Here is a 19965-nt window from a genome sequence, read left to right as displayed (position 1 = left end):
GGCATTGACATATCTATGGTGATGATACACTTTTAATTATTATTTTTTTAGCATTCCAGAAACTGGAAAGAGAAGAAATGCATGTGTGTCTTTTCTCCAGTACAAACAAAAATGGAGAGATAGGGGGAAAGAGCATTGTGCATTTCTAGGGTGTAATAGTCCTTTATGAAATACTTGGGAAAGGAGGCTTTGATAATGAGGGCTATGCTAAGATATTCTGCCTTCATTTTTTATTCAAAAGATAAGCACATTCTTCTTTTATTTATTCTGTCTCTTTGGGAACGGTTTGTGCTGGTTTTAGAACTGTGATTCCAGAGGATAAACTTGAATGAAAGCTTGCTCTTTCCTCCACTGGAGGTTTTTAAACGGAGGTTGGGTGGCCAGGTGTCATGGATGCTTTAGCTGTGATTCCTGCATTGCAGGGGGCTGGACTAGATGGTTCTTAGGGATCCCTTCTAACTCTACTATTCTATAATTCTATTAAATAACATGGAGAGTACTGACCTTGGATTTCAGCAATTTGAAGAATGCTTTGACCCCTTGTGTGTTTGTCTGGTTATGTTTAGTGTACTTTGGGCATCTTAGCACCTTCGCTTGTTGACAGATCTGCGATCAGATCTGCACCCTCCTTTTATTCTGTTCTGATGCCAGTTGGGTTATTTGAGAAAACTCTGTGCTCTTTTAAATTTTTCAGTTCATGGGTCAGAGTGCACTTCCATCAAATGCATGATCTGTTATCTGAGTTGTGTATATGTGTGTACATATGGAATACAACACACACACACACACACACACACACACACGAAAGACTGGATGGAAGTTAGAAGGAACTGAAATACAAGAAGCGACAGTGGTGTTCTTGGACAATGTCTCATGGACTTTTATGAGAAAAACAATAGAGACTATGAAGTTTGGAACAGAATTTACCAATGCGATATATACTGAAAATGGGCCAATATAATAATCAATGGCAGCACAGCAGATAAATGAAGCTTCAAGAAAGGAACTAAAGAAGGTCGTCCCCTGTTGCCATTGTTCTTCATTTTAATATTGGAAGTCTTAGCCAGAAAAATACAAGAGGACAATGATATAAGTGGAATCCGAGTGGACAGCGAGCCCATAAGCTGAAAGCCTTCCCCGATGATTCAGTGATGATGTTGGAGCACCCATTTAAAAGTTTCCCAAAAGCATTGGAAACTACAACAAAATTTGGCAACCTAGCTGGATTTTATATAAATAAGGAAAAGACTAAGATGATAGTTAAAAATTTAGAACCACAAGTTAAAGAAAGACTGGAAGCCAGATCATGAATTAAAATAGGGAGGGGGGATATTATATATTTGGGGATATGACTCAGCCAAAAAGATGAACCTTTTCCAAGACAATTACTCAAAAATTTGGAATGATATTGAAAAGGACCTAGAAAATTGGAGTAGAATGAATCTCTCCTTTTTAGGAACAATTTCTGCAGTCAAAATGAATATCTTAATCAAGATGGTTTTTTTATTCCAAACATTGCCATTGATAAATAGCTCCAATTGCTTTAAGCAATGGAAGAAAGATGTAACAAACTTTATATGACAAGGGGGGAAATTGCGAGTTAAATATAAAATCCTCATAGAGGCAAAGAATAGAGGGGACATTGCCCTCCCAGACCTTAAGCTCTACTACAAGGCAGTGTGTTTGTGTTGGATGAAAGAATGGAGTGAGTTAATGAAACACTAATATTTTAGACCTAGAGGGATTCGATCTGTTTGGGTGGCACGACTACCTTTACTGTGACAAAATCAAAGCACACAAAGGTTTATAAAATCATGCGATAAGAAGCTTGTACATTGTCTTGGATATCACCTACTGAGGTGGTATCAGTGGGGGGGGGGGATTTGGAAAATAAGTGGGGTACATATAAGGACTTTATAGAATTTAAAGAAGGAAGAGCAAGACTAAAAGAAAGGAGATATAAGAATGGATTATCAATATTTTAATGGCTCCAATATATTCAGTTGAATGAAATAGTTTTAAAAGAAAAAGGATTAGTGGAAGGAGGCTCAGAATTTGAAAGAATTGTTTTAGGAAATAACGGAAAATTAATATCTAATCTATAAAAAACTATTGGAGTGGGAGACCAAACACTAAACGGTAAAAGCAATAATGACCCACTGGGCAATAGATATTGGCCATAATATAGAATTATCAGAGTGGGAGAAATTATTGGGGTGTGTGTGAATTTTTCAGCCTGCTATATTAAAGAAAACCTATAAATGATAATGTACAGGTGGTACTTGACACCCAGTAAGTTGGTAAAAATGTATTTTTTTTAATCCAAACTGTGCTGGAAGTGTCAAGAGGTTGAGGAAACCCTAATACACATGTGGTGGAAGTGTAAACAAGCCAAGGATTATTGGGAAATGATCTATGTAGAACTAAGAGAGATTTTTAAATTTACGTTTCCCCAGAAACCCAAGACCTTCCTACTAGGCATAACATATGTCAATATCCCTAAAAAGGCACTCTGTTTCTTCTTATATGCAACCGCTTGCAGCCAGAATAATATATGCCAAAAAATGGAAGGAAAGCGAAATCCCAACCAGAGAACAATGGCAAAATGAATTGATAGAATACCTAGAGCTAGCATACACGACAGTGAAAATAAAAAACCAAGATGAAACTCAGGTAAAGGGGGAGTAGAAATACTTGGGAGAATATTTAAAGAGATATACTATTTAACTTACAAGTAGGAACAACAGTTTGAGCAGCAGTTTCCAACAATAAGGGATATTTATAGGACAAAATAGGATGGAAGAAAAGGATATGCAGCAAAATAAGGTTTGATTAGAATGCCATGGGGGAATGGACTGGGAACTCCTGAGAGAAGTGATTTTTAATGGAAAATGTACAGTGTATATTCATAATTTGGAAAATGTATAAATAAAAAATAGGAATAGAGAAAATAGAGAAAAGTGGAGAGAACATTTCTAAAAAGTTGACTTTTCTGAAATGCACACACCTTTTCTCAAAGGCTGGAAAAAAATAGCTAGGAATGCCCCAAGGATTCCCCAGGGTGACATTAAGGTTCAGGACTGGTACCAATAACATTTTTATAAAATTTTGCTCAGCTTTACAGGGAATGCTTCTCCCTGTCTCTTAGTAAGAAAGAGAACAGGGTAATTCTAATATAGCAGGTCCATGAGCTTGCCTCGCTTCCCTTCCTCACCTCAAAAGCAATTTGTAATGTTATTAAAGATCACTTAGCCACAATCAGGTCTATGGGAGAAGATCTGTGGAAGGCAAAAATTGCTCCCATCCTTTTCCTATGGGGGTCTATAGGGAAAAAGTGCTCTGCTGCCTGAAATTGGGTGATAGGTGATCAAAGGGTGGACTACTTTTAAATATTATTTTCAAGCATGTTGTTGCTTTTGTTCTTAAACTGAAACTGCACAAAAGGAATAAAGTTTCTTAAATTTGGTGCCTTGCTTAAAACAATCTTCACCACCACCCTGACATTTACATTCAGTCTTTAACAGTGAAAACCTTTGATATGTCTGCATCATGAACTTTATGACAGAAAAACGGTAGTTGATAGAAACCCTCTTGAGCTTCATTGTTGCCTTTTAAGTTTGAAACGGGTGGAAGGGACACAAGACTGAATTTCACTTCATTAGAGTTCATTACAAAAGGGTTTTGCTGTATTGCAGAGTGGTGCTGAACCTCTGGAATTTTTAATGACTTCAGACACCCTTTAGAAGGCTGGGAAACTGAGAGCACAATGCTGTTTCAGTGGAAGTTATTTTCTAAACAGGAACATTTCTGAAAAAGTCCTTAGTAGCTCTATCTCCCAAGTCCTTAGCAGCTCTATCTTCATGTAAATTAACACTGTAAATTGTGCAGCTAGTGAGGGGGGTGGTAGGAATTAAAATAATTCCAATAAATGGTTTAATTTATGCCTCAGCAGTTAGCATGCTCCTGGTTAACAGAAATACCCTTCGGCTACACAGGATTTTGGAGGGTTGTAGGGCACTCATTTGCACATAAATAGCCATTAACTGATAAATTCCCAGAGGTCTCCTGTTGCATGCTAGTGGTTTTGACCTACTTAGCTAGCTTAAATTTGTTTTACAGAATTATTATAATTCCATCCTTGGCACTTAAACTTTGTGATTAATGCATGCCTCACAATACAATTAAAGTATAATTACACAGATTTACAGTTTGCTATCATGGTGTTATTGTTATTACAAAAGAGCTGGTTTTGGCAAATATTAGAAGAATTAGGGTTCTGATACCCATCACTTTGCAGTTATTAAGTGATTATGTTAAATGGGACTCCTTTACCTCTGAAGAATGAGTTGGAGAGAGGTGAAACATTAACACACTGAATGGCTTTAAGTGATTGTGCAGGAGCTATAAAGTAATTTCTGTCACATATCCGTAGATGATAGGATGCTTTTATTAATCTTCATATTGGAGAGGGCAAGAAACCCCCTTTAATTCTGTTCCTTTAAATCATTTCATTAAGAGTTGAAATGTAGAGACTGTGAGGGGTTGTGTCAGTTATCATAAGTAATGGTTGTTTTGGATAACATGCATCTGAAATCTGGAATCACAGTTGATCTAAAACACAGAAGTGGAAAACTGGAAACTCATACCAGCACTCAACTGATCCTAAGTAGATCTGTTCAGACTAGCAGTCTTTATGCTCAAGTGCTGGATCAGCTTGAGGATCAATCTAAATTCTGCTGGCTGCATTCAGTCCAAGTATGCCAGAGAGGTGGATGAAGATTAATGAGCAGGGCATGTCTGCTGTAGCAGTCTACAGTGGGTCAATGCCAATTTGCAGCATCTGTAATGCGCATCTGACCTGACCCCTCTGCACTGTAACACACATCTGACCTGCATGGTGTGCGCTGACAACATATGGAAATTGGTATAGACTTGATGGAGCATTTGTGTTGCTATGCTGAAATCTCTGCCATTATGAAAAGGGATATGTTTTCCAACTTACTTTGGTGGGGAAAATGGGCTCTTTCACTTTGATTTGCATGGCTTGGGACCAGATTTAATGTTTTCAGATGCAATACCAGGGCTGCCTCATCATGACAGGTTGTGCCGCTTTACAAAATTTGCACTAAGTAAATTTCAAGTCTTAATGAAATTGGTTTTTTCTCTCTGAAGTACCGAGGTCCTATTTAACACAGTCACTTAATTACTGGAAAGTAATGGTTGGGAGAATCCTGATTTTTCTAATACTGCTCACCATTTCATAACTACAGGAGCTCAGATTAATTCAATGCAATAGACTAGCAGTACTTTCACTGCAGACAAATAGTTAGTGTGACCCCACTCACATGTTGATTCAACTCATGGGTGGGTCCTCCTGAATAGGGTTTAAAAAAGTATTTACTGTACCTCTTCAGGAGTAGTCTTTGTATAATTCTTACTAAGAAGATGTGGTTGTTCTGTATTTGGGATTGGCAGGTAATGCCTGGAGAACCTTTTTTGTCATGTCAAGTTCAAGAGCAGGCATTACAGCAGCATTGCCCTCCCTGGTCCCATTGTGCACTCAACATCCTTGTCTCCTGGGAGCCTAAAGGGCAGAGAGGGATGGGAAGACATGACTATGGGACTGCTGAGGAAACTGGAAGTTGTCTTCACTGAGACCTGGAAATTCTGTTTGGGTGAATACAGATGGCAATCAAACCACATGGAAAATACAGTGAACTCTTACCAGTTGGTAGAGAGTCATTCTTTGTTATACATAAGAAAGCATGATAGGGAAAACTTGCACCACATTTGAGGAGCTGGTGACCATGTGGAGGGAAAGCCTTATTACATGATAAGCTGTATTTCTGGACCTTTGTGCCTTCTTTATCAAGCGTAGCATTTATACTTTTGTTTTTAATGGGAACATAAGAAGCTGCTTCATACAGAATCCATCTAGCTTAGTAAGGTTGACACTGACTGGCAGCAGCTGTCTCCAAACACTCCTTAGAGATTCTGGAGATTGAACCTAGGGCATTTTCAATGCAAAGCATACGCTCTTCCACTGAGCTATAGCCATTCCTATTAGCTGATGCTTTTAGCCTGTTAACTGTTATAATATTATTTGAAAACAGCATTGATTTTTTATTTTGTCTTATCTAGGTCCAAATAATAGTTTTCATTACTAACAGAAATAAAATATTTTGAAGTATAACTAGTTATTTTATATAAGGGATGCTCTGCTCTTGCAGTAAAGTGTGTGACAGTGCGGTCTTGTACCTGTCTCCTCTAAAGTAAGTCACATTGTGTTCTATGATGCATTCACTCACGTAGATGGATGAACAAGTGTAGCCTTGGTTGCTCTGTTTATTTCCAGTGCTCCTTATTTTTAATAAACTTGCATGCAAGTTAATTTTTATCCTAAAGGGTAGCACAAATGCAAAGCATTGGCAAAATGAGAAATGGTCAGCAAATAAGAGGCTTGCAGAGCCAACTTGCAACGGCTGCCCTTCCATAAAGAGAAACATTTACCCTGCCATAATAAGAGTGCTAATGAATTCAGAAATCCATTGATTTCTCTGCCTCCGTGCAGATTATATGCAGACTTGCTTCAAGGAGAGGAATTTATGAAATGTTTGCTACATCCAGCAAGCAGTGCCGCTATAATACTGCTGCTTCCTCAGTGGTTTTCGTTGATCCTGTAGAGTGAAAGGACAGGAGGATCAGCTCAGGTCTAAATGAGATTACAGCTGGTTCGGCAGCTTATCTGGTCTAATGCCAACTAGTGTGGCTTTGCAGGTCCTAAGGGGTTTACAACAGAAACTGTTTATTGAGTATCATCGGTTTACTCAACACAAGCAGCCTAATCCTTCCCAGCCTCAGCATGTTGCAGGATTGTATGTGAAGCCAAACCAAAAGCTGGTGCAGCCAGAGCCTCAAGAGCCCTTTTGTCTCGCGTGATATTGATTTCCTCCCCTCCTTTCTAGAAGCATTAAAAGTCAGTAAAAAATAAAACCGATAACCAGCCCTATTGTGAGCAAAAGGTTAATCTGACCTAAAATCTTACAAAAGCACCCATTAACCCTAGAAGGGATGGCAGCCTTTATTTGCATTTCCATTCATTGGTTTTTCCCCATTCCCCCCTCCTACCCTCAAATTTCAAGAAACAAGATAAGGAAAACATCTTAGAAATGTAATAATGCAATGCCTTGCAGTTTCTTGTCTAATAGCTGCTACGATTTTAAATAGTAGAGTTTGTATTGGCAGCTAGAGTTTTGACTTCCCTCACATCTCAGAGAGCTACTGCTTCTACCTTGTGAGAGGAAAGGAGGAGTCCAAGTCTGCCAATTCCTTCCCACTTCTCCTGAGTGGATGTTGAGTGTACTTATGCACTGGAGGAATACAAGTAGGAATGCTCCCAAAGGAGGAAGTGTTTAGATCAGGAGTGGGAAGCCTGTGGCAATCCAGATGTTGCTGGCCTCCAATCAGCCTCATCCAGAATGGCCATTGGTTGGAGATAGTGAGAGTTGCAATCAAACAGCATCTGGAGGGGTCACAGGTTCCCATCCTTGGTTTATATGCCAGGTAAGTATCCCATTACCAAAGAATCATGTGTTTGGTGTGCTGCATATAGAGGCTTCCTGTCGATTACAAATGTTGTGCCCATCACGCCACTGCTGCCAGAATATGAGTTTCACCCTAGGAGTGCAAGGATTTATCAAAAACAAATCACTCAAGGCAGATTGAGGTGGCAGGTGCTGGAATCTTTATTTTACTTTCTTTCCAGTTGTATCTTATTCTTTTATGCCGTAAGCTGCCCAGAGAACAATGTTACCCGGCTGTTTTATAATAATAATAAAAAAGTTAAATTTAATAAACTAGTAAAATGCTGGGAACTGCGGAGCACCTGTGGGAGTTTGCCACCCAGCTTATCCTACACCTCCTACGATAACCTGTTTCCCTCAGGTGCAGTAGAGAACACTGTCCTGTATCCCTTGTTAAAGTAAGCATCACCTGCCAATCCAATTGGCTTATGTACTTGTAACTGTGTGTGTGCATGTCTGTCTTGTCATTTCCCCCAGGTAGTGAAATGTATTGGGCCATCCTGGTCAGTAGAATCAAGTGGCAGAACTGGCTCCAATTGAGGGAATCAAATGTTTGATCACACCTTCCCATAGAAACGGACAGTGTTAGACGTAGGCAACCTGGCCTCACAGACTGTTTAAATAAGCAAGGTGGTCTTTTCATTTTCCCTCCACGGGAAGCATCCAAACATGCAACGTTTCGATGCCACCTGTAGCTGAGTATAGTACAGCCTAAGAAAATTTTCACAACTTCTAATTCTGCTAATTGTATACAATGTCCCTAAATACTGTAAGGCCAGCTGGATTTATTTAGTTGGTGTTGGTTTAGCTCCCTCCATTCTGCTCCAGTGGCGTAGATAATAGTGGAAGGCACAGGTAATATTTTTGATAAGATATCAGATGGGAAAAGCAGGTTATCTGTCTCATACCCATGTGTGTAAAATTCCCATGTGTACGTTTTGAAAGATATGAGAAAGCAGAGTGAAATGGATTCTGCTAAAAATGATGATCATTCTAAACATGAAGCAAGTCCATAATTTAAACCTAATGGACAAGTTGTGTTCATGATAAAAATGTAATATTTATTCTATCGCTTCTATTTTATCAAACAGGTCTCTAAAGCAGTGGGTTCCGCTCGTATAATAATGAATGTTTAGTGCATTTGGCAATAAAAGCTATTGGCAGTGAGTGTTTAAGTTCTTTGTTCAGTCACATGAATGGTGCAAATCAAAGCATTTTTTGTCACTGTGAGACGTTTTCACCTACATATTGCTTCCCCCCATGTGCGGGTCACTAAATGAATTACATTCAGTTTTACAGCTTAGCTGGTGTTGGAACTTGTTAAATTGATGCCCAGTGGTGGAACTCGTAAAACAGTTTCCTGTTAATGTGACGAGGCAGAGTTCACATTGTTGATGGTGGCTTTGATCTCATAAACTATCAGTTCATGGTGTCTCAGAGCTGCTGCTATAGGTTTAGCAAGCCTACCGTTGTCTCTGAATGACAGAAAATTAGCTCTGTTGTCTATCACTTGCTGTAGAGAACAATCTGAAAAGTGAATGGCTGGTGTCTAATGAAAAAGCTTTTGCTAAAAAGGAAGATAGGTTACATGAACAAAACATTTTCCCTACTACTATACATAGATTCCTTCAAGAACATTAAATATTTCGCTTGCTACTTTATCATCTTTCAAGGGCTACTTATGAGCAGATCTGGACAGTGGTACCTCGGGTTACATACGCTTCAGGTTACAGACTCCGTTAACCCAGAAATAGTACCTCGAGTTAAGAACTTTGCTTCAGGATGAGAACAGAAATCGTGCGGCAGTGGCAGTGGGAGGCCCCATTAGCTAAAGTGGTGCTTCAGGTTAAGAACAGTTTCAGGTTAAGAACGGACCTCCAGAATGAATTAAATTCGTAACTAGAGATACCACTGTATGGGAATGCTCTGTTAAGCAGCAGTTTCCCATGGGTCTTAAACTTAGCTGGATCTTGCCCTTACAAACCAACATACCACTCTCTGCTTAACACTTGTTTCATTTTTTGAAAGCAACCTCTCATTAGTACATTGGTACCTCTGGTTGTGGACAGGATCTATTCCGGAGGTCCGGCCTGATCCTGAGGTTTTCGCAACTGGAGAGACCGCTTTTGCACATGCACATGTGGCGGTTGAGAGCTTCTGCGCATGCACGCGCAGCAAAAACCCTGAAAAATACTTCCGGGTTTGCCGCTTATGCATCCTGAAGTTTTCGTAACCGGAGGGATATGTAAGCGGAGGTACCACTGTAGAAGGAAAGTTCATCCTCAATATTTGATATAGAAGCTACAGATCCATTCCAGCCTTTTTATTCTACCTGCATCTCTCTGTGTTCCCAACATCTGAGTGGAGTGGCACCTGAAGGAGCCGGGATGCCGCTCAGTATAACATTACCGTGTACCTGGGCACACCGTGTGTGCACACCTGGTGTGCACGCCTATGCTAATGTCATGTCTTCACCACTTCCCAAACCAGTAATAAGGACAGCACAGGCTGCAGAGTAAACAAGTGTGTGTATACAGCCTAAGCTTCTGAGTCCCCCAATACCAATTTTTCAGAAGGCTTCTAAACCCAACTCAGAGAGGCTATACTGATTTCATTACTTTGCCTTTCTCCCCCACCCCCCACCCACCTTCAGATTCAATAAATACGGAGAAACCATGCACTAGTGTAATCTAGTGTGCATGTAGTCAACTGTTACTTGGATTGTAAATCAGTGTTCACTAATCATTGTACATTTTCTGTCAAAGTTTTAATGTGTACATATTTATCATATACTTTGTACTATAGCTTATATCCCTTCTAGGCTTGACTATATTAAAAATATTAAAAATGCACGTATTATACATAGTTTAAAATATATGTGCTTAATGCATAGTTTAATTTATTAGACTAATATTTAAAATTTTATAAACATGGATGTGACATTTGGATCTAATTCTAGACTTGCGGATGTGCTGTTTAAATTTGGAGTATCCCTTTTGCTTCAAATCTTTTGAATTTTGTACTGATATGTGGATATATCCTGCAGTCAGAGATGACAAAATAACCAAGCCTTTCAATAAATCTGTATTCAGGCAGTTCAGAATACTGTTTGAGCTGAGCGTTGACAACAGGCAATACATTTGGTTTGGGTGATGTATGCATCTTTTGAATGAAACCATATTAAGTATCATAATCATGTCCCTTTAATTCACAACGTCTACAGTTCAGTAAGCTTTTATTATGACAAAATACTGACGAATGAGAGAAGGAAACATCAAAAAGTTTAAAAAGCTGCATGTTAGTTTTGTTTGTGCGTAGGGACGTTTCAAAATTGGAAGATCTTCCAGAATGGTATCCACTGCAGCACAAGAGGCCGCAATTAGACGAAGAGCCCTTTACTGCTAAGTAAATAAACTTCTGAAAAATGCTGAACTGATTTATGACGTTAAATACTTGAAAGGGTTTCAGCTTTTGTAATAGTGGAACAGGAATAGTGTTATTGCTATTTAATTTTAAAGTTCTAATTGAGAGGAGAATTTGAATGGCAACAGCTCCCATTGCTTTGTCCCAGCTCCTGCCAACCTAGCATTTTGGAAGCATACCAGTGCGAGTAGGTAACTCCAGCTTTGAACTATATGGTTATTGACTAGCACACTCTGTGACAGATGATGAAGAAGGGAAAATATGATAGAGTTGCTTTCTTCTCTTTTTCACACTCACTCCATAAATGATCCCTGGTTTAGTAACCATGCAAGCTAAAAATAGTTGGCCATGTCAACATTGTTCCCATAAATTTATCACAATTTTCTTTGTCCTTCCATGAAAATCAACACAAGAATGAACAGTGAGGTAGAAAATATTTGTTTTTAAAATGTTTGAGCTTGTTTAATTTTTTACTTTTTGAGTTGTTTAATTTTCACAAAAAAATAAAAAATGAATAGTCAAGCCTGGAATGCAGTTCACAAATGTAAAAGCCCCTTTCTATTTGAGCCCTGATTATGGTCTGCCAGCAACATTAGTTTTATGAGATATCTGACTGTCCTTGATATATGCCATTGTCTAATAAATACTTTGACCGCTTTTTATAGAATTTAATAAAGCAAATGTAGTAATGTTGCCTGTGTCTTAATCTACAATCTCAGCTGAGTTGACCAGGAGATAAATAGGAGCAGGAATGATAGTGCGTTGCTACAGATTGTTTTTAATAAGCATGTTATTTAGTTGATCATCAAAGAACAGTAATGCCTCATATCCTAGTCTGCCAGACAAATTTATTAATGCTTCCTGCCCCTCCTTCCACCCATTTCTCTGAGAACATTGATTCCCTGCAGACACTTCTCTATTGAACCTTTAGAAAGTCACAACTTCCAAATTAGATTAAGTAGTAGGAATGGTACTAACAGAATCAAAGAAAATTGAGTGTGTTATTGAATTCATGCCACATTGTCTCTGGAAAAGACTGACGTTGTGTATAGTGGTAACTCCTGTCCTTATTCCACTAGTAAAATGGGGGCATTGATTCAAAACCGAACCACACAATGTATCTAAAAACTGTTAAATCTTCATTTTTGTGTTTTTTCTTTTGTGTGTGCGCTGAGGCTTCATAAATAAAACTTCAAGGGGAAATGCATTACCTAAAATTATAACTTTTTCTGTGCCAGTTCCAATTCCTGTACCCTTCCATACCAAATTAACTAATAGTAGAAGATCTGGCTTTGGATTGTAAGCAGACCGAGTTGTCAGTTGATAAATGCATGCATTCATTTTGGAGCCTGCCTGTTTCTCATTTGGGTCTGACACATTAAGAGGTGCATAATTAATGGTTGACATCAGTAATTAACATTAACTTTATGGTGCTTAATATGCCATCATTTATCTATCAGATCGGTGGTATGCAGAAATGTCTTTGGATCAAGGTTTTAATTATAGAAAATGATGTTTCAGTACTTGCATTTTGTACAGTGCAAATACTGTCTGTACAGTAATACCTCTAAGGAATTCAGGTGTGTTTCTGCACCACCACCAGTACATAGAATGTTAATATTCTTTGTGTTTCTCCCTAGGACTGTGCACAAACACTTAAACCAGGGACTGCCTTCAGGGAATACAGGCCCAAATGCTCCGTTGTCGTTGGTGGCGAAAGAGCACCACCTTGCTGTTGCCAGAGCTCTCTGGAGAAATTTCTTTCCCTTCTTGAAGAGTCAGAGAATGCTGCAGACTCCTTGTTCTCAGCTTGCAGATACAGCTGCAGGTCTGTACAGCAGTTTGGCTATCCTCCTGTATATCCTTGGTACCGTCTTGTACTTACTTTAGAAGCTGTTAGTTAATTTGTCCACAAATAATGGAACGTCTATAGGGATGTTCAGCATTTTTACATGGGTGGCTGGCTGTACACACACACACACACACAGAGAGAGAGAGAGAGAGAGAGAGAGAGAGAGAGAAACCAACACATTATTAGAATACTCTGGAGTACTCATCTTATTAATATGGAGTCTCTATATCCACAACTGGAGTATCACTTTTCCTCTGCTATCATTTGTTACATTTGAAATATGAGCTATAATTTTCTGCAAGGTTAATGGTTGATGCTGCTAAATGCTTCATCATATCAAATGTGATGCATATTTTCAGAGCTTAAATGAGTTTGTTCATAGCTCTTCTGCTTCTCGAAATTCCTTTCTCCCCAATGTTTCTCTCAGATTATAATAATATTCATTTTGTAAATGGCTTTCTAAGCATATATCAGACAACATTTAAGCACGTGGTGTGGCGTCCCGATTTAAAAACAAAACACCACCACCTTTTCTGATGTCTTACTCTGTAGGAATGCTACTCAAAATCCTAGCAGATGGAATAGCATATTGAGAGTAAACTATAATAGTGCCGATCCTTGACTTTAGTGGAGCTCTGCCCAGCTGATCTGGTTCTTTTGTATTTTGATACAATATCATTTCTTCCATGAAATTTCTATATCGTAATACTGCATATTTCAATTTGACAAGGCTTGTGCCTAGCTATAATGGCACACTGAATCCATTTAAATAATATTTGGAAAAGGCAGATTTGAATTTAAATGTATTTTAGCCCAACATGAATTAAGAACTGAGTTTTATGAGCTCTCAAAGACCCGGTCAATAATGGAAATAAAGAAAGACCCTTGAACTTCAGCAGCTTTGCAATAATTAAGATATAATAGTAATAGAAAGGAACGTTGTAGAAAGGAAATGCTCTGCCACTTGCCAAATGTATTAAGGAAATCATGCTAAGGCAGAAACCTCGTATCCTGTCAAAAAGTCCATTCTGGTTTTCTTTAGATATTTGTTTTAAAAAAGAAACATCCCATTGGATTAACATCGCTGTGTGAAAATTAGCACTAGGGATATAGTGATGTGTGTAATTCAACAGTTTAGAAGAATGAAAGGGAAAGTGAGCTACAAACTATGATAAGAAAATATAATGAGTAAATATAAGATGATATAGTAGCACGGTGTTATCAACTCCCCCCCCCTTTTTTTTTAGCTGAGGAACATCTTTCATGATATCTATAACATATTGTGATACTCTGCTGAACCCCAACACATACTCTTTTGCTGCCTCACACAAACACATTTTAAAAATATGGTAATAGGTGGCAGTGAGTGACTGGGGAAGAAGAGGGGAGAATTAAAGTTCTGTGGTGCAAGGTTGTAAAAATGTGTGGGACCCCAGTAGATGCTCATGGAGCCCTGATTGAAAGCATTTCTATAGTACTGACAGCACAATCACAACTATACCTACTCAGAAGTAAGTCCTATTGAATTCAGTGGGGCTTACTCCTAGGTAAGTGCTGTTAGGAATGCAGCCTAAGGGTATGCATATTGAGCCTGTTGTTTTTTAAAGAATGCATTTGAACTCACAATAGCGGTCATTCTGCTCACAAAAGAGTTTCCACTTTCTTACAAAATGTAGCTTTAAGGTGATAGGAATTCCTTATCAGATGAGAAACTAGTTTCCAAACTTCAGAATTCTTGAAGACAAAAAATATTATTTATGATTCTTTCCCCTTTCGTATGTAATTGCCCCTGAGGTGGAAAAACAGCACTGGAGGGAAACAGATTTTGAGCAGACAAATGTCTGGCAGGGAAGAGGAGTTCCATCTCTCTTCTCTTTTTTCCTTTCCCCAGCTGGAACTCTCCAGAGTCCCCAGATGCATTTCACTAGTGTGTTTTTTGGGGAGGGGGTGCCCTTTTTATGGAAAAGAGGTACAGAAATACACAAAATGCATGCTTTTACCCTGAATTTTCCCCAACTTTCTTTCCTTCCTTCATTTTAAAAATAGGTTTTACTTTAATGGCTTTGGATTTGCCCAGCACATGTACATCAGATCTTCAGCCTCAACCAGTTTTATCAATGATGCAGTTGTTCGGGTGGGATGATATGGTTTGCCCTTGGCTGGTTTCAAGGTATCTAAGCCACCTAATACAAAACAGGTGAGTGATGTAAACTTACTTGGCAAAGTGAGAGCAGATGCTTTCTAGTCATATGTTTTATTCCTTCGTTTACATCTTGAAGGTCCCAGGCCACAGAGAAGTTAGGCTGGCCTCAACTAGAGCCAGGGCTTTTTCGACTGTGGCTCCGACTTGGTGGAACACTGTCACAAGAGACTAGGGCCCTGCGGGACTTGACATCTTTCCGCAGGGCCTGCAAGACAGAGCTGTTCCGCCAGGCCTTTGGCCAGGGCACAGCCTGACTCCCTCCCTTGGCAATCTTCGCGGAGCTATGGCCCAATGGTGGCCAGTGGCTTGAATTTAATTAATTTTATAATGAATGATTTTAGAGTGTTGTTTGTGCTGTACATTTGTACTGTTTTATTGTTGTTAGCCGCCCTGAGCCCGGCTTCGGCTGGGGAGGGCGGGATATAAATAAAATTTATTATTATTATTATTATTATTATTATTATTATTATTATTATTATTATGTTTCAGTGGCCTTCAGAATTTACTGTACAATGTCTATGAGTTGTTTGCTGGAAGTGCAACTAAATAATTTTGTAAAGAAATAGTCATAAACATGAAATAGTCATAAACATTGGCTGGCAAAGACTTCCTTGGGTTGATATAAAGTGTTTGACCTTTTTTTTTTACACCCAACTCCATCCTGTGCCATATCACAAATTACTTTTGAAATTCTCCATCTGCCAGTATACATAGATGACCTGCTTTTCAGGAAGTGAAAGTCCCCTTTGGCTTTGGACTAAGGTTCTTTGGGCCCTAGTCTCTTAGTCAAAAGTACAATAAAAGTATATATATTTCTACAGAGCCACGTTGCTTCCATTTGTTGTTCTGACAACTGTTATTTATTGACAACTGGAATCTCATAGCACCTGCCATTGTACAAACCATTTGGGGAATCATCTGTAAGATGCAGGTATCTAATTCTGGGTAGTTCATCTGATGTTATGAATTCAACTGTATGTAACACTTGGCACACAATTGTGGGAATTTGCTGCACCACCGAGGAATTTCATAGCACATTTTTCAAAATGGCATAAACTAAGAACAAGCTAGACAAGCATCCATCAGCCACACTTTAAATTTAGACTATATTGCCTCAGGGTGGCAGGTTAAACTAAACAACCCACAAGACCCCTTCCACTTCTCAGCCTTTATAAGTGATTTAACAAAATATGTGGGAGAAGGCACAGAGCTTACATGTAGGAAGATGTCCAGAGCATTAAAATCAATGGGAGTTTTACCTTGAGCCTTAATGACATAAATTGTAATGATAGCTTGTATGATTTAAAAGGGAGAGGATGGTAGCTAATACAAAGCTCCTGGTTCAATATCTTGCCTCCTGGTAAAAACAGAAAATATGGCTGAAATACTGGAGAGCCGTTACCAGTCAGCGCAAACTGTACTGAATTAGATGAGTCAGTGGCCTGTCTCAGTTTCCTTTGTACATGTGCATGCAAGATTTTTTCCCCTGGTTTTGAGATCCATTTGATATATTCATAGTAATGTGTCATGCCTTTATATTCAGAATATGCCCTGTTCTAACTCAGAGGCAGCTAGTGCAAATTGCCCTATTATTTACAAAGTTTCAGGCCTTTTGGTTATATCAGAAATATTGGTCACATTTGTTTTCCAACACAATTATGTCTCTAAAGTAGGAATATCTAGCCCACATTTCAGGGATCTGATACAGTCCAGCCCAAGCAACTGCCTTCCACCTCCCCAAAAGAAACACCACAATTTTTGGCAGCAGAGTCAACACAGCAGTGGAATGGGCAGAGCCCAGTTGAGATGGGCCTCATCTGGTCCCCAGGAAGTCTGAGAGTTGACCAGAGAGGCGGCTATGAGCACAGAGTCGGATCCCAGAGAGGGACCAGGTGGGATAACAGGGAAGGGACTCACCCTTATGTAGCCAGACACTTCTAGTCAGGAAGGAAGAGTATACACAAGTTCGCAACTGTTTCAGGGAGAAGGTCAGGTGAGCCAAAGCTCAGGACGAGCTCTTGCTTGCAACAGAGGTTAAAAATAATAATAAAGGTTTGTTCAAACCAAGAGGAAGATCAAGCAAGTAGTAAGTCCTCCACGTGGAAAAGACAGAGGAATGCTATTGGGGGGGAAAGAAGATGGAACTGCTGAACACATACTTTGCCTCTATCTTCACTCAAAAGGAAAACACTGCCAAACAGAATAAGTGATGCAAGGAGGGACCTGCACCCCAAGATAGGGAAAGAGGTGGTAAGGGAACAACTAGCTACTTAAATGAATCAAATCTTCAGCACCAAAGGGTAGTAAAAAAGCTTGCAGATGTACTGGTAGTACATGTGAACAGAATCTAGGGGTCTTGATAGACCACAAGCTTAACACAAGTCAACTGTGTGGTGCAGCAGGAAGAAATGCTAATACAATTCTAGGCTACATCAACGGAAGCCTAGGGTCCCAATGATGGGAAGTAATAGTCCTGCTCTATTCTGCCTTGGTCAGACCTGACATACTTTGTCCAGTTCTAGGCACCACAATTTAAGAAGGATATTGACAAACTGGAACACATGCAGAGGAGGGCAACCAAGATGATAAAGGATCTGGAAACCAAGCCTTATGAGGAGTAGTTGAGGGAAGTGGATACGTTTGGCCTGGAAAAGAGAAGACTGAAGGAGATATGATAGCCATCTTCAAATATCTAAAGGGCTGCCATGTAGAAGATGGAGCAAGCTTGTTTTTCTTAGCTCTGGAGGCTAGGACCCCAAACCAATGGCTTCCAGTTACAAGAAAGGACATTCTGACTAAACATGGGGAAGAACTTTCTGACAGTAATAGCTGTTTGACGGTGGAGCAGACCTCCTTGGAATGTGGCAGACTCTCCTTCCTTGGAGGTTTTTAAGCAGAGGTTGGATGGTCATCTCTCATGGATATTTTTGTTGAAATTCCTGCATTTCAGGGGATTGGACTAGATGACCCTGGGGTCCCTTCCAACTCCAGAATACTATGATTCTAGAATTTGTTGCAGCTTCCTTTCTCGTACTACTGCAGGGAAAGGGCATGATATTTTGTGTCAAAGTGCTCACAGAGTATCCCCTAATGGCAAGCAATGGCAGAGGGTTACATATGAAAACACAGGGGGGAAGGTACAAAAAAAGAGGACAAAGGGTGGCTTTCCTATCTATTTGCCTACTTATTTTTTTCTTACTGATTCATCTTTCCTGCAGTGAATTGTCTGAAGCTCTTACTAGAATGGGTCATATGTCCTACCAACCCTTGTTGGTACAGTCTTGGTTTCGATGCGTTTTGCAAATGTTTATCGATCAGCCTCCTGATACTTTGATCAGGACAGATGGTGAGCGAACAGCTGGTAAGTATGCTTCTTTAATATACAGGTGTTTAAGAATATCTGTGTTATTCCCAATGTTTAGTCAGAATCTCATTTCTTGTGAGTTCGGGTCCTAGCCCTTGAAAACAAGCTTGCTCGATCTCCATGTAACAGCCCTTCACATATTTGAAGAATTGTTCTGGAAAAGCAATTAGTGCTCAAGTTACACAAGTAGAAAGCATGGCCTAAAGTTAGCAAATGGGAATATAATGCAAATTGTTGTTTATTGTAACCCACCAGATACAGTGGTTGTCAATGCAGTGCCTTGCAGATGATGCTGGACTTCAGCTCCCATCAGCCCCAGCCAGTATGATCAGTGGTCAGAGATGATGGCAGTTGTAGTCCAATAACATCTAGAGGGCACATTGGCTACCCCTGCAGTAGAGTGAGACTGCCTTTCTTGTTTTGTTTGCTGTTGAGTACTGAAAATTGATTGTCCAACTTTGTAATCATAGTTGCGAGTACTGATTAGCACCCCGGCTCAAGGGTGGGAGGGGAAATTTGGAGTTGAATCCGAAGCTGTGTTGCATGAATTTGCTGTCGATCCGTGCCAATTATTTTTTCATGTTCTCATGATAACCAATAGATAAGGCTTATATGGAACAACTGACCGAGCTCACAAGATTGATATTAAAACTTCCAGAAGTTAGAGATATCTTTGCAAAGGCTCATGTTGATGATTCACTCTCCAAACAAGACCCTAATGATGCTGTTTTTCAATTTGTTAAGGTACAGTATTTCCTAAAAATCCCAGTTTTGGAAGATTCTGAAAATGCAATGTTTGGGCCCACATTTGAAGAAACATTTGTTTTATTTCAGTGAAATATTGGCCAAGACTCATCATCTTGTACTAATTATTTTTGCACACCTGTTTTCATTGTCTCAGGCTGTTGGTAAAAATTACAGTGGACTTCAGACTCTAGCTGAAAAATCAGCCATGGTGGCAAAGGCACTGGAATACCTTGGTGATGTATTAAAATATGTAAAACCCTACTTGACAAAGAAAGGACCTGCGGAAGGATTGCATCTCACCTACAGGATTATAGGTAAATATCACATATTCCTTTATTATATAAAATTATGCAAAGGGATGATTTTGTTTTAAAAAAAACACACACCCCAATTGTTTGATATGGAAACCAAAATTGAGAAGAAAAACAGTTCTGCCTTACAAGGCATTCCAGGGCATTAAGTGTCATGTGGACTGTTTCTACTGACATTTGAAACATTGTCTTCCTTTCCCTAGGTCAGTGGTTCTCAAACATTTTTCTCTGGGCCACACTTTCAGAATAAAAATTAGCTCACACCACACATCTTTTTTTATTAATAAGAAATAGGTTGGAAAACGAAAAGAAACAACTCCTAGCAGTGCTTGATTTACAACATAGACCACAATTACTTTATCATATGATCGTGGGACACCCAGAAAGTATAAAACAATGCAGCTACATAAGAACATGAAGCATTCCCGGGGGGGGGGGGCAGGGTTTGATAACTATACTACACTGAAATGTTAAAATGTTTT

At 39.3% G+C, this 19965-nt stretch overlaps 1 protein-coding gene across 1 annotated transcript in view; it reads left to right on the top strand.

Moving 5' to 3' along the window:
* The window catches only part of MMS22L (MMS22 like, DNA repair protein), a 74932-nt gene that overhangs the window by 37721 nt on the left and 17246 nt on the right, over positions 1–19965 (top strand). Inside the window, exons 15-19 of the mRNA XM_083731057.1 lie at positions 12647–12834; positions 14905–15055; positions 18280–18422; positions 19027–19169; positions 19327–19486. Of these exons, the coding sequence (XP_083587183.1) occupies positions 12647–12834; positions 14905–15055; positions 18280–18422; positions 19027–19169; positions 19327–19486 (785 nt within the window). The remainder of the gene's footprint in view (positions 1–12646; positions 12835–14904; positions 15056–18279; positions 18423–19026; positions 19170–19326; positions 19487–19965) is intronic.

Source organism: Podarcis gaigeae, assembly GCF_964106915.1.
Source record: "Podarcis gaigeae genome assembly, chromosome: 3".
NCBI classification, from domain to species: domain Eukaryota; kingdom Metazoa; phylum Chordata; class Lepidosauria; order Squamata; family Lacertidae; genus Podarcis; species Podarcis gaigeae.
Note: the sequence above shows the minus strand (reverse complement) of the source record. Positions and strands in the feature narration are given on the sequence as shown.